Raw genomic sequence first — 15452 nt, 5'->3', positions numbered from 1 at the left:
CAAAAATCATTGAAAGAATTACAAGGAAACAGGTGAAGGAATTGAAAATGAAAATAGAAACAATAAAGAAAGCACAAAGGGAGACAACCCTGGAGATAGAAAACCAAAGGAAGAGACAAGGAGCTGTAGATACAAGCATCACCAACAGAATACAAGAGATATAAGAGAGAATCTCAGGAGCAGAAGATTCCATAGAAATCATCGACACAACTGTCAAAGATAATGTTAAATGGAAAAAGCTACTGGTCCAAAACATACAGGAAATCCATGACTCAATGAGAAGATCAAACCTAAGGATAATAGGTATAGAAGAGAGTGAAGACTCCCAGCTCAAAGGACCAGTAAATATCTTCAACAAAATCATACAAGAAAACTTCCCTAACCTAAAGAAAGAGGTGCCCATAAACATACAAGAAGCCTACAGAACTTCAAATAGATTGAACCAGAAGAGAAATTCCTCCCATCACATAACAGTTAAAACAGCAAATGTACAAAACAAAGAAAGAATATTAAAAGCAATAAGGGGAAAAGGTCAAGTGACATATAAAGGCAGACCTATAAGAATTACACCAGACTTCTCACCAGAGACTATGAAAGCCAGAAGATCGTGGACAGATGTCATACAGACCCTAAGAGAACACAAATGCCAACCCAGGTTACTGTATCCTGCAAAACTCTCAATTAACATAGATGGAGAAACCAAGATATTCCATGACAAAACCAAATTTACACAATATCTTTCTACATATCCAGCCCTACAAAGGATAATAGATGGAAAACTCCAACACAAGGAGAGAAACTACACCATACAGAAAGCAAGAATATAATTTCCTTGCAATGAAACTAAAGGAGATACAAACAAACATAATTCCACCTCTAACAATGAAAATGACAGGAAGCGACAATCACTATTCCTTAATATCTCTCAACATCAACAGACTCAATTCCCCAATAAAAAGACATAGACTAACAGACTGGAAACGTAAAGAGGACCCAGCATTTTGCTGCATGCAGGAAACACACCTCAGAGACAAAGACAGACACTACCTCAGAGTAAATTGCTAGAAAACAATTTTCTAAGCAAATGACCCAAAGAAACAAGCTGGAGTAGCCATTCTAATATCAAATTAAATTGACTTTCAACCAAGAGTCATTTAAAAAGTTAAGAAAGGAGACTTCATTCATCAAAGGAAAAATCCACCAAGATGAACTCTCAATCCTAAATATCTATTCTCCAAATGCAAGGGCACCTACATACATAAAAGAAGCCTTACTAAAGCTCAAAGCACACATTGCACCTCACACGATAATAGTAGGAGATTTCAACAGGAAATGGACAACTTCCTAGACAGATACCAGGTACTGAAGTTAAATCAGGAACAGATAAACCAATTAAACAACCCCGTAACTCCTAAAGAAATAGAAGCAGTTATTAAAAGTCTCCCAACCAAAAAGAGCCCAGGTCCAGATGGGTTCAGTGCAGAATTCAATCAGACCTTCATAGAAGATCTCTTACCAATACTGTCCAAACTATTCCACAAAATTGAAACAAACAGAGCACTACCAAATTCCTTCTATGAAGCCACAATTACTCTTATACCAAAACCACACAAAGATCCAACAAAGAAAGAGAACTTCAGACCAATTTCCCTTATGAATATTGTCGCAAAAATACTCAATAAAATACTTGCAAACCAAATCCAAGAGCACAACAAAACAATCATCCACCATGATCAAATAGGCTTCATCCCAGGCATGCAGGGATGGTTTAATATACGGAAAACCATCAACGTGATCCATTATATAAACAAACTGAAAGAACAAAACCACATGATCATTTCATTAGATGCTGAGAAAGCATTTGACAAAATTCAACACCCCTTCATGATAAAAGTCCTGGAAAGATCAGGAATTCAAGGCCCATACCTAAACATAGTAAAAACAATATACAGCAAACCAGTAGCTAACATCAAACTAAATGGAGGGAAACTTGAAGCAATCCCACTAAAATCAGAGACTAGACAAGGTTGCCCACTCTCTCCCTACTTATTCAATATAGTCCTAGCCAGAGCAATCAGACAGTGAAAGGATGTCAAAGGGATACAAATTGGAAGGGAAGAAATCAAAATATCACTATTTGCAGATGATATGATAGTGTACTTAAGCGGTCTCAAAAGTTCCACCAGAGAACTAATTAACCTGATAAACAACTTCAGCAAAGTGGCTGGTATAAAATTAACTCAAACAAATCAGTAGCCTTCCTCCACTCAAAGAATACACAGGCTGAGAAAGAAATTAAGGAAATGACACCCTTCACAGTAGTCCCAAATAACATAAAATATCTTGGTGTGACTTTAACCAAGCAAGTGAAAGATCTGTATGACAAGAACTTCAAATCTCTGAAGAAAGAAATTGAGAAAGATCTCAGAAGATGGAAAGATCTTCCATGCTCATGGATTGGCAGGACTAATATAGTCAAGGTGGCCATTTTGCCAAAAGCAATCTACAGATTGAATGCAATCCCCATCAAAATTCCTACTCAATTCTTTATAGAGATAGAAAGAGTAATTTTCAAACTCATTTGGAATAACAAAAAAAAAAAAAAAAAAAAACCCAGGATAGCGAAAACTATACTCAACAATAAAAGAACTTCTGGGGGAATCACCATCCCTGACTTCAAGCAGTATTACAGATCAATATTCATAAAAACTGTATGGTATTGGTACAGAGACAGGCAGATAGATCAGTGGAACAGAACTGAAGACCCAGAAATGAACCCACACACCTATAGCCACTTGATCTTTGACAAAGGAGCTAAAACCATCTAATGGAAGAAAGATAGCATTTTCAACAAATGGTGCTGGTTCAACTGGAGGTCAGCATGTAGAGGAATGCAGATCGATCCATGCTTATCACCCTGTACAAAGCTTAAGTCCAAGTGGATCAAGGACCTCCACATCAAACCAGATACACTCAAACTAATAGAAGAAAAAGTGGGGAAGAATCTCGAACACATGGGCACTGGAGAAAACTTCCTGAACATAACACCAATGGCCTATGCTCTAAAATCAAGAATGGACAAATGGGATCTCATAAAACTGCAAAGCTTCTGTAAGGCAAAGACACTGTTGTTAGGACAAAACGGCAACCAACAGATTGGGAAAAGATCTTTACCAATCCTACAACTGATAGAGGGCTCATATCCAAAATATACAAAGACCTCAAGAAGTTAGGCTGCAGGGATACAAATAACCCTATTAAAAAATGGGGTTAAACCACTGAACTGAGAACAGGACTCCTGTTGAAGGAATTAGAGAAAGGACTGGAAGAGCTTGAAGGGGCTCGAGATCCCATATGAACAACAATGCCAACCAACCAGAGCTTCCAGGGTCTAAGCCACTACCCAAAGACTATTCATGGACTGATCCCGGGCTCCAACCTCATAGGTAGCAATGAATAGCCTAGTAAGGGCACCAGTGGAAGGGAAAGCCCTTGGTCCTGTCAAGACTGAACCCCGAGTGAATGTGATTGTTGGGGGGAGGGCAGTAATGGGGGGAGGGTGGGGAGGGGAACACCCATATAGAAGGGGAGGGGGAGGGGTTAGAGGGATGTTGGCCTGGAAACCGGGAAAGGGAATAACAATGGAAATGTAAACAAGAGCCTCTCTTTTTCTGACTGGAACCATGGAGGCTGTACCAGAGAAGGAAAAGAAGGTTGCTGCTGTGCCAGGAACCCTTAAGAAGAAAAAGGTTCCTGCTGTGCCAGAAACCCTTAAGAAAAAGCGAAGGAATTTCTCAGAGTTGAAGGTGAGGCGCCTGAGGAAGAAGTTTGCCCTGAAGACACTGCGAAAGGCCAGGAGGAAGCTCATCTGTGAGAAGGCAAAGCACTATCACAAGGAGTGCAGGCAGATGTACCTGACTGAGATTCGCATGGCTAGGATGGCGAGGAAAGCTGGGAACGTCTATGTGTCCGCAGAACCAACATTGGCCTTTGTCATCAGAATCCGAGGTATCAGTGGAGTAAGCCCAAAGGTGCGCGAGGTGTTGCAGCTGCTTCGTCTCCGGCAGATCCTCAATGGCACCTTTGTGAAGCTCAGCAAGGCTTCAGTGAAAATGCTGAGGATCGTGGAGCCGTACATTGCATGGGGGTACCCCAACCTGAAGTCAGTCAATGAGCTCATCTACAAGCGAGGCTATGGCAAAATCCGTAAAAAGCGCATTGCCTTGACAGATAACTCCTTGATGGCTCGATCTCTTGGTAAATTTGGCATCATCTGCATGGAGGATCTAATTCATGAGATCTATACAGTTGGGAAACACTTCAAGGAAGCAAATAACTTCCTGTGGCCCTTAAAACTATCTTCTCCACGAGGTGGAATGAAGAAAAAGACAACTCACTTTGTAGAAGGTGGAGATGCTGGCAACAGGGAGACCAGATAAACAGGCTTATTAGACGGATGGACTAAGGTATTGCACGTGGTATGTTTATAATCTGGTCGGTTAATAAACAGTCACAGCTTGGCAAATTGAAAAAAAAAAAGAAATGTAAATAAGAAATACCCAAGTTAGTAAAGATGGGGAAAAAAAAGAATCGACAAATGGGATCTCATAAAACTGCAAAGCTTTTGTAAAGCAAAAGACACTGTCATTAGGACAAAACGGCAACCAACAGATTGGGAAAAGATCTTTACCAATCCTATATCTGGTAGAGGGCTAATATCCAAAATATACAAAGAACTCAAGAAGTTAGACTCCAGAAAACCAAATAACCCTATTAAAAATGGGGTACAGAGCAAAACAAAACATTCTCAGCTGAGGATTATCGAATGGCCAAAAAGCAGCTAAAGAAATGTTCAACATCCTTAGTCATCAGGGAAATGCAAATCAAAACAACTCTGAGATTCCACCTCACACCAGTCAGAATGGCTAAGATAAAAACTCAGGTGACAGCAGATGCTGGTGAGGATATGGAGAAAGAGGAACACTCCTCCATTGTTGGTGGGATTGCAAACTGATACAACCATTCTGGTAATGAGTCTGGAGGTTCCTCAGAAAATTGGACATTACACTACCTGAGGACCCAGCTATACCTCTCTTGGGCATATACCCAAAAGATCCTCCAACATATAACATTTTTTGGTTCTTTTTTTTTTTTTCAGAGCTGGGGACTGAACCCAGGGCCTTGCGCTTCCTAGGCAAGCGCTCTACCACTGAGCTAAATCCCCAACCCCTCTCCAACATATAACAAAGACACATGCTCCACTATGTTCATAGCAGCCTTATTTATAATAGCCATAAGCTGGAAAGAACCCAGATGCCCTTCAACAGAGGAATGGATTCAAAAAATGTGGTATATCTACACAATGGAGTACTACTCAGCTCTCAAAAACAATGACTTCATGAAATTCATAGGTAAACGGAATGAACTAGAAAATATCATCCTGTGTGAGGTTACTCAATCACTGAAAAACACACTTGGTATGCACTCATTGATAAGCAGATATTAGCCAAAAAGCTCAAATTACCCAAGATGCAATCTACAGACCACAGGAAGCTCAAGAAGGATGACCAAAATGCAGATGTTTCCATTCCTTCTTAAAAGGGGGGAAATATTCCTAGGAGGGGATATGGAAGCAAAGTTTAGAGTAGCGATTCAAGGAATGGCCATTCAGAGCCTGACACACATGTGGCCCATATATATATATATATATATATATATATATATATATATATATATATATATATATATATATATATACAGCCACCAAAACTAGCTAAGATTGATGAAGCTAAAAAATGCATGGGGAAAGCAACTGGATATAGATCTCTCCTGAGAGACACATCTAGAGCGTGTCCAATACAGAGGTCAATGCTAGCAGCAAACCACCAAATTGAGAATAGAACTCCCTTAAGGGGAATTAGAGGAAGTATTGAAAGAGTTGAAGGAGCTTGAAACCCCATAAAAACAACAATGCCAACCAACCAGAGCTTCCAGGGACTAAACAACTACTGAAAGACTATACATGGACTGACCCAGGGCTCCAACTGCATATGTAGCAGAGAATAGCCTTGTTGGGGCACCAGTGGAAGGGAAAGCCCTTGGTCTTGCCAAGGTTGGATCCCCAGTTCAGGGGAATATGTGGGAGGGCAATAAGGAGGATGTATAGTGGGAATACCCGTATGGGGGAGAGGGAGGAGAGGAAATGGGGGCTTATGGACAGGAAACTGGGAAGGGGAATAACCTTTGAAATGTAAGTAAAGAAATATACAATAAAAATTAAAAAATGATATTCTGCTATACTCATAGATTGGTGCCTAGCCAATTGTCATCAGAGGAGTTCATTCAGCCACTGATAGAAACAAAGGCAGAGATTTACAGCCAAATATTGAGTGGAACTTGGGGGATCCTGCAGAAGAGGGGGAGGAAGGATTGGAGGAGATAGATGTGTCAAGAATACCAAAACAAACAAATGAAAAAAAAACAACCAAAAAAACTCTCCACAAAATCAACTAGCCTGGTCCATAGGGCCTCACGGAGTCTGAACTGCGAACCAGGGAGCTGACATGGACTGACAGGGTGCTAGACCCTTCACACATGTTACAATTGTGTAACTTGGTCTTCCTGTAGGACTTCTAACAATGGGACTGGGGCTGTCTCTTACTCTCTTTCCTGCTTTTGGGACCAGTTTCTTTTACTGAGTTGCCTCATCCATCCTTAATATGAAGGTAGGTATCCTAGTATTATTACAACTTGATACATGGTTGCTATCCCTGAGAGGCCTGCCATGCTCTGAAGGGAAAAAGAGGAGGACTGGATGGAGGAGGGAGTTGCGGGGGAAGGACTGAGAGGGGAGGAGGGAGGAGAAATTGTAGGGGTGATGTCGTATAAGAGAGAAGAATAAAAAAATAATTTGCTGGTGCTCTTCTCCTCACACTATATATGTTGTACTTTTTTCTTGTCCCATTGTTTCTCACTGAAGATCTGTATAAGAGTAATCACTAATAACCTTGTGCCACAGTCACTATTAGAATGTCTTGGAATCTCCTCTACCAAAGAATTGAGTCCAAAGCCTTTCAGTTCATTCTCAGGCAGAATCTCAGGACAAGGGCTGATAGCAGCCACATTCCTTGATAAAATATCCCAAGAATGGTCTCTAGCCCAGTTGGGAATGTTGTGTCCCCCTGAAAGCTCTTGAGTTGGGGCTCCACAGTCTGTGGTGCTCTCAGCAATAGTATCTTCTGAGAGCTTCATAGGATGGTCTATGAAACCCTAATGACAGTGTGTAACCTCTTTCCTAGTGTAAACTTCCAAAGCCTTCCCATTGTTCTCAAAACCATCATGGTCAAGCCTGTCTCTGCAATGCCAGGACTTCCTGATACTACCTTTGTTTTAGTTACTAGGGAGAGACACCATAACTAAGGCAATTTACAGAGAAAGAGTTTAATGGGCTTACCGTTCCAGAGATGGAGACCATGACCATCATGGTGGGTAGCATGGCGGTAGGCAGGCGGGCATGATGGAGCAGCAGTGCTAAGAGCAGTGACTAAAAGCTTCCACCTGATCCACAGACATGAGGCAGAGAGGTATGCTTTAAAAAGGGGCAAAACAAAAAGGCCCCCAAAACAAACAAACAAACAAACAAACAGACAACCCCAAACAAACAAACAAAAAGCAAACTCTAATCATTCTATTTGTCCAACTACATGATAGGAAAATCCTTTAAAAAGGCTTCTAACCTGACTTGTACACACTCCCCACTTCCTGTTTTAGGGCTGTTGCCCCAGGACCCAGGCACATGGACATAGCTCATGTGTCTGACCTCTCTCCACCAATGCAATGAAAGCTTTATCCAATGGCAGAGACTCATGTGACAGCTCAGGTGCTCAGTGCCATTTGCCATGGTCACTGTTACACCTAGATTCCATTTCTCTTGGTGGGGGGGAGGCTGGGGTCATGGAGCAGAGAGAGGGTGTGTGCACTTCACAATGGGCATTCTGTCATGGAATGAGGTGAGAGCTGACCTGCGACATAACTGCCACATTCGGTCTGTACAAGCTCAGTCACTAACTGCCATTAGTAAAGGGCTCTGCAGGGTCTGAGATGATGAGAAGGAAGCGTCCAAGGATTTTGGGAAGTCTTCGGAACCCTGTTCTCCCTCAGGCTTCTTCCCCGCCCTCTGTCCAATCAAACAGCGTTCATTTCTTCCCATCTCAGACTCCCCTACCTCAGCCTGTCACTCGTTTCAATCCTCTTTCTGTTTTCTACCCTACCTCTTTCCCTGCTCTGAAGAACACTTCCTACTTCCCCACCTTAATGATTGCTATGCCCAGCTCCTCCTGTGTAAACAAACTTTCCTCTAAGCACTCCGCTTATTTCACTACCCCTTCCTACCTGTCTACCCTCATGACTACCTCTTCTACAAGAGCACCACTGGATAGTTGCCTAGATCCTCTTTCCCATCCAGAAGCTAGCTACCTTCAGCCAGACTGGGTAAGTAAAAAACCTCAAACAAGAAATCCTTGAGGAATGCCAAAGCTGTTTTCTCAGCAGTCCAGCATGGTGAACACAGTGGAAGGGGATGATGGAGCCAGCTGATAGCCTGGATCTCATCTCTCCTGATTTCTCTCTTCCCTGAATCTGGCTGCAACTGAGAAACAGTCTAGAGGTTTTAGCTATGTGGGAGCCCTGAGTAGCTGCTTCTACAGTCACCAGAAAGCCTTTTCTGAATATGTTTCAGCATATCCTTTGGGGAATGAGCAAGAATTCTCTAGACTCAGAGCCTGAAATTAGAGAAAGCAGATGGGACCTCACATCCTTGGTGAGTGGGGCTTGGCACCAGGAAGCTCAGCAACACTACAGGTGACAGCTAAGTGGACCAGGAACCAGCCTGGCCAGAATCAGGATTCTGAATTCAGCTTAGGAAAAGTCTCATTTAGGAGTCTATTCTTAAGCCACTTTATGACTCAGTTTTCTTGGCATGAAAGGGAGATAACTGTGGAGTATATCTTTGCACAGTGGTCAGGGATGTCATGACAAGTGTTGGCAACTGTGAGGACATCAGTAGATGCTTAGAATATGTCACAAGAGAGAAAAGGAAAAGACAGGCAACGAAGGAGTCTGTATTCAATTAGAGCACTACACACACACACACACACACACACACACACAGAGAGAGAGAGAGAGAGAGAGAGAGAGAGAGAGAGAGAGAGAGAGAGGGAGAGAGAGAAGTATTACTGTCTCATGAGTTAATTATACAATAACTTTCAAGTAGAATGGACATTTTATAGTTGCAATGTATTGTTTTTTTCTCAAGAGGAGTATAGTGCTATGTGAGGTTATATCTGGATTATAAATCCAAGGCAGTCAGCAAAAAGTTTACAGTGAAGTCGTAATTGATAAGAAAGAAAATATGTTTCCTGTGAAACACATCTGGGAAACAAGCTGTGTTGAGACAACAGCAACACATCATAGGAACAAGCAGCAGTCAACAGCACAGATACAACGGATGATGACCGAAAATTATACAGCATATTTAATCAAATTCACAAGCTACAAGACTGAAGTGGTCTCTGGGGACAAAACAGTAAGACACACTCATTCGTTGTCTTTGTGAAAACTGCTTTGAATAAAGATGTGTTTATGTTTAAAATCACAGGCTGGTGTGCCTATGGAGGAAACTGCTCTCTTGTCCAGGTCTGTGCATTCTTCCTGTTGATATCTCTTCTGTGGTTGACACATGTCACTGGGGCTGTAAATGAGCTGAGAGGCCTTTGGAAGATAAGCTCACAAGGCACTGACTCTTTTCCTAGTTCCTGCTTCAGGAAAGCTTCCCCAGGACCCAATAAGTTGCTTCTGCTATCTGAAGGGAGACATCCATGGTTATCACATAAACATAGGCTAATGTTACAACTCCATTTCTTTTATTTACCTGCCACCTCCTTTGATCACCCTTAGACTCGACATGGGGGACTCTTTCCAGGTTAGTGAGGCTGATACACTGGACCAAGAGGCAGGCAGCGTGGTGTTTTAGTGTCTTAGTCACGATGGGACAGGAGGTACCTGGGAAGTGACTAGCACAGCAGGTCTCCCCTCTCTGCTTTTACTGAAGAGAAAGCTTTGGAGTGTGTTCTGAAAAGATGACAAAATAGCTTCCCAGCATTTTCCTTATGAGACCTAATTTCCCACTCTCACTCTTTCTCCCTGTGCTCCTTCCACCTGTTACCCGAATCCTGTCAGCTTTAGATTTCAGCCTTCTCCCCAGCCCAATCCGTCCTTTCTGTTTCTTCCCCCTCTGATCCACACTTTCCCCCATTATCCCACCTAATCTCTATTCCTGGCTCTTCCTCTTTTCCAGACTTTTCTCTGAGCACCCTGTTCACCTTGTTCCCTGCAAAGCCAGCTGTGCTCTGTCAGTCCTCCTGCATCAATTCTCCTCCATGGGAGGGGTCACCTGCCACACCTGCAGTATCACACACAGCAATGTCAGAGCTGTGCTTCCCAAACAGACTGACCTGGTGTCCACGGGAATAAAGGTGACACAGCCAGCACGCTCCTGGAGCAACACTGTATCCATTCCCTCAATGACCTCTTCTCTCTCTCTGGACATCCCTGAAAAACATCCCAGAGATATGAGTGGCACCACTGCCCTAAAGATTTTACAGCCAACTGTCAGGATGATGGCCTAGCTCTTCCCTGATAAACGAAGAGACCTAGAACTGGTCACAAATCTCATTCACTGTTTCCTCAGGTACCAGGGAAATCAGAGCTGGAGACAAAGACTGGAAATCATGAAGTGGAAGAGGCTCAAGCCCTGGATAACCTTGAGGCCTTCACTCAGGAAGCACCGGAAAGCGCAGCCGCACTGGAGGTGCTGCCCGAAAAGACGGGGCAGGACAAAATCCAGTCTTGTTAGGGTGAATCAGGACTCAGCTCCCCACTTGTTCATCTTGGTTTGTTTGGAAAGCTCAGCAATCTGGTCATAACTGGAGATTTGATGGTTGTCTGGAGTTGGTGAGGAGGGGCAAATAAGTGGCCTTGCCGATTTGAGTGCGCCTGTCACTCTGAAAGGCCTCAAGAAATGTAGGCTTGTGCTCGTGGATTTAGGTTTACATGACTAACATTGGTTTAATGTAGAGATGAAATTGAAAGTGCAAATAATAATCAGATCTGTTTGAAAACTATCCCAGGACAGTGCAAGTTGTCATTGGTCAAGAATGGATGTTTTACCAAATAGCCATTTCGGGATGGAGAAAGCAGAGGGTAAGATTAAACCTCACCCCATTCTCATGTTGGGAAACTCAGACCCTCACACTACTTCCTCTCTCCCAGATAATAACCTGGTGTGCATAGGCAGAGGCTGACCTGTGGAAGGGCTGCCATTTGGATCTTCCAGGACATTCTATCAAGAATCTATCTATCTATCTAGCAAGTCTATCAAGACAAAGGAGCACAGGGCTGGCTGTCCTGGCCAGGAATACAGTCACTTCTGCCGCACAATTGAAGTAGTCATTCACAACCAACATCATATAGTCAAGAGCAGAGAGGATGTGTACCTATGTGTTTGTCTCTTATACAGGTCAGGATCTAAACCCGGGGAATGATATGGTACCAGTCACTGTTATGATGACTCTTAGCACACAAAATTAATGTAATCAAGACAATTAATTTCCTACATAAATGGCACCAGACAAACCTAATCTAGGTAATCCCTTGGGTGATTCTAGGTTGTATTGTTGATAGTTAAAACTAACCCTCACGCCTATCAACCTGACACATAAACCCATCACTTTAAGCCATAACCTTCTACCCCTCATCTTTAAGTCTCCTGTTATGATCTGATAAAATACAGTCTAACTTTTAAAGCCCCAGAGTTTATAAACTTTACAACTATTTAAAAAGTTCAAAGTCTATCAACCGTGAGCTCCTATAAAATAAAAATCAAGTTTCATACTTCCAGAAATATACAATGGCACAGAGCAAAAATTCCTACTGCAACAGGGGAGAATTGGAGCATCACAAGGAACAATCAGATCAAGCCAAAATCATCAGGGCCAACACCAAGTCCTCAAAACCCGCAGTCACTAGCTAAGGCTCCCTCCAGCTCTGCTCCCTGCAGCACAACAGCATCTCTTCTAGACCTAGGCTCACTTCATATTGCTAGCTTTCTATAGCATATGTTCTATGGTCCTGGTTCATGGATTAAAAATATTAGTGATTAACTCTCAGTCACTGATAATGCATTGCTGTAGCTGTAAGGGAAGGAATTAAAGCACTTCCCTTCCTTGGAGTCATTAACCCAAAATGAGCCCAGATTTGAATTTTCTACTTCATGCCCTGTGTCTTCTGTTTTCTCTCTGTGCCTGCCTGAAGGCTGTCATGTTAATCTGCCCTTGTGTCTGTCTCTGATATGTCTGTGTGAACCAGTCTGTCTGTTGTATGACTGAGTGTCTATTTGTAATAAAGGACTTTTCTCTGTATTGATTAAACAGTATAGAAAGCATCACAGGGGGGAAGGAAAAAGGATACTTTACAGAAACTTTAACTGAGTTTCACATGTAATTAAGTCACTGGCTTCAACTGATCCCAACTGACCCAGACAATGAACACCACTGTTTATCAATTGATAGCCACAAATGGATGCTTTCAACCTCTGAGATAGATTTTAGAGGGTTCCTTCCAACCTCTGTGTTTGCTGCTTTAAGTAAATGATACACATGCATTGTCCTGGGTCAGAGCATGGAAGGGTTAAGATTGCAGCTATGTCTTAGCTTAGGTTGCAAAAGTTGGTCACATAGGACATCTTAGGCAAGTAAAGTTGATTATTACCCTGTTCTCTTAAAGGCAGGTTATACAAACAGGTTGAGTGAGTATATAATAGGATAGCAGTCTTAAATGGCTTCAACATATATCCTTATATTTTGCATAGTTGAGAAATTATACATTTTCAAACTCATGTTTTTAGAGTTCTTTTCCTCGAGGACTGTCCTTCAGTCCTTACCCAGAGTTTATTGCTTTACCGAGACAGTAGCCACACCTTCGCCTCCCAGACTTGTGCTTTCCCTGATTATCATGGAACCATTAGTACTAACAGGAAGGACATTCCTTGAAGGAGGAATATAAAACTATGTACAGTATTATGCAGACAAGTCTATGCCCACAGCAGCCATTGACACTTGTGGAGATACATGCCCTGTTGGTCTTGTCCCAGGGGCAGGAGCTATGTCATTACACCCTTACCAAGGTCATGCCAGACCTGACAGCACTTCTCAGCCCAGTCGGAATGCACTCTTGACATGAACATTTCTCTTAATTCAACCTCATTTAGCATCTCAAAACACAGGTAGAAAATAAGCCACATTTTTGGATAAAACACCACACAACTGGCCCCTGTGTTAATTCACCATGAAGTCTTTGTTGCGTCTGAAATATCACGAGCTGGGCTTCCACTGTCCACATTTCTGTCAGAGTTCTTATCCTCCAAGCTCCCATGGGAATGGCCTGTTTTGCCAAATGTTCAACATTCGGTGGTTTCTCTAGCCTGATGTTTGAATCTCTTCCACATTACTGGGAAAAACAACATGGTCAGGTTTATCACAGTAATGGCTCTCTGTACCTTAACACCAATTTCTGCCCTAATTATATTCTGTTGCTGTGATAAAATATACCAACAAAAAGCAGCTGAGCAAGAAAGAATTTATTTGCCAAATCAGTTACAGTCCATCATTGTAAGGCAGTCAAGACAGGCATTAGAAGTATGTTAGTTAATTCTATCCATAGCCAAGAGTAGAAAGGTCATTCACTGTGGCATGGGCAATCTACCAGCAGCCATGACCCCACAGGAGAGCAGTCCTCCCTCCCTCCCTCCCTCCCTCCCTCCCTCCCTCCCTCCCTCCCTCCCTCCCTCCCTCCCTCCCTCCTTCCCTTCTTTTGTCCTTCTATAGCCACCAAGAGCCAATAACTCATCCACTAATGGTGGGGCCAAAGAGGCCCTTCACATATCCATGTTGGAATTTTTACTGACTTGATCTTGTAAAGATCTGCATAGGAACCATAGCATCTATGAGTTAATGTACTCAGAAGTTGGCATTCACAGCATCCAACGCCTCTGACATTCTTTCTGTACCCCGTCCACAATGTTTCTTGTTCCTTGGATAGAGGGAATCGATTATAAATGATCCCAATGAGATTTCACAGTCACCCAGATGTGGTACTTTGTCCAGTTATGAGTTTCTGCCTTAGCCACTAGCAATTGCAAAACTAAGTAACCATATACCATCTTCTCACAAAATCTTATTAAAAGCAAGTGCCAAGCAGTAGTCCAAGCCCTCAAGGAACTTGACTCTGTGGCCCTTAACTCACTTGCAATGCTTTCTAGCCTATTCTTTGGTTTCGTTTTCAACATCTTTCTGCTACTTTTGCAATCTCTGTGTGCCTTTATTTCAACTCCCTGAATAACTGGCTGAGAACCTGGAAAATCCAACCTGGGCACTGAATGCCAGTACACTAGATCCCTAACAAAACATATGCATCAGTCACTTCTTAAAACAATTTAACCCTAAGAATTCTCTAACTATGCTTTCTCTTGGAGCTAGATAGCCCTCTATTTGGAATTCAGGGAGACTCAAATGAATATGCACACCCCATTCTCCTTCAACTTCATTACACTTCTGATGTCATGGGATATCAGGAAGGAAGAAAGCACGCAGATACGTTTATCTGTATTGAATGATGTGGATTGAAATACCCACAGTTCAGAAGACATTTAGTAAGAAAAGGAACTGTGAGGGCATGGTTTAAGCCAGGCCTAAATCCAGATTGTCCCCACTTCCTAGGAGCTTCTGTCTAATCCTGTTTTCTTCTCTCCAGGGGAGACTGAAGTGATGGGACCTCAGGATTTCTAAATAACTTCAGGACCCAAAATGGTGCCACTGCCTACAACGCTAAAATATGACATCTGGGACAGACAGTCATCAGAAGCAGCGTGCTGTCCATGGAACTATTTCATGGATAAAATAAAGGGGACATGGTTCACAGAAGTGTTATGTTTGCAAATAAGTTAATAACCGAATCAATGTTAACTATGGATCTGTAAACAAGAGAAGGGAGTTATGTTATACTGACCCAAGGGCCATTACTAAAGGAAGAAAGCATGCATAAGCTTTTACCTGTATCGAAAGGACACAATGTAGCAATATTTTGGGGAAAATTATGAAAAAATAAAGGTAGAAATAGGAGAAACTGATACTTTCATTGGAGATTTAACCTCTGTGTGTAAGAAGTGGAATGGAGTGTTGCAGTAACCTCTCCAACTCGAATGGACCTGCACAAAGAAAATGCAACTCAATTAATATGAATACAAGCTGGCGCCTGGATTGGGCAGCTCCACCACGACACTGTCCTATTCCCAGCTCTCAACTCCCTCATCACTTGCACCTTTTCTCTGCCAGGTCTCC

At 42.4% G+C, this 15452-nt stretch overlaps 1 protein-coding gene, 1 long non-coding RNA gene and 1 pseudogene across 8 annotated transcripts in view; 2 read left to right on the top strand and 1 right to left on the bottom strand.

The window, feature by feature from the left end:
* LOC102551924 (uncharacterized) overlaps nucleotides 1-7974 on the bottom strand; it is a 30869-nt gene extending 22895 nt beyond the window's left edge. For all 3 annotated transcript variants that reach the window (XR_005493984.2, XR_005493983.2, XR_010058152.1), the window contains exons 1-2: nucleotides 7737-7974; nucleotides 7454-7557 (exon numbers count right to left, since the gene is read on the bottom strand). This is a non-coding gene — a long non-coding RNA (uncharacterized LOC102551924). The remainder of the gene's footprint in view (nucleotides 1-7453; nucleotides 7558-7736) is intronic.
* On the top strand, nucleotides 3661-4525 carry Rpl7-ps31 (ribosomal protein L7, pseudogene 31; annotated as a pseudogene).
* Nucleotides 7975-8001: 27 nt separating the features above from the next.
* Nucleotides 8002-15035, top strand: 1700129C05Rikl (RIKEN cDNA 1700129C05 gene like). 5 transcript variants are annotated; one of them, XM_039093871.2, is made up of 5 exons: nucleotides 8013-8490; nucleotides 9656-9693; nucleotides 10748-10913; nucleotides 11187-11259; nucleotides 14866-15035. In XM_039093871.2, the coding sequence occupies exons 1-5, from the start codon at nucleotides 8101-8103 to the stop codon at nucleotides 14898-14900; spliced, it is 702 nt and encodes a 233-aa protein (XP_038949799.1). In that variant the 5' UTR covers nucleotides 8013-8100; the 3' UTR covers nucleotides 14901-15035. The 5 variants fall into 5 exon arrangements, with proteins under 5 accessions (XP_038949801.1, XP_038949799.1, XP_038949802.1 ...); XM_039093874.2 differs by lacking the exon at nucleotides 9656-9693 and adding an exon at nucleotides 8738-8818 and having other exon boundaries at nucleotides 8018-8490; nucleotides 10748-10867; XM_039093872.2 differs by having other exon boundaries at nucleotides 8044-8490; nucleotides 10748-10867.
* The last annotated feature ends 417 nt before the right edge of the window (nucleotides 15036-15452 follow it).

Source organism: Rattus norvegicus, chromosome 15 (genome assembly GCF_036323735.1).
Source record: "Rattus norvegicus strain BN/NHsdMcwi chromosome 15, GRCr8, whole genome shotgun sequence".
Classification (NCBI taxonomy): Eukaryota; Metazoa; Chordata; class Mammalia; order Rodentia; family Muridae; genus Rattus; species Rattus norvegicus.
Note: the sequence above shows the minus strand (reverse complement) of the source record. Positions and strands in the feature narration are given on the sequence as shown.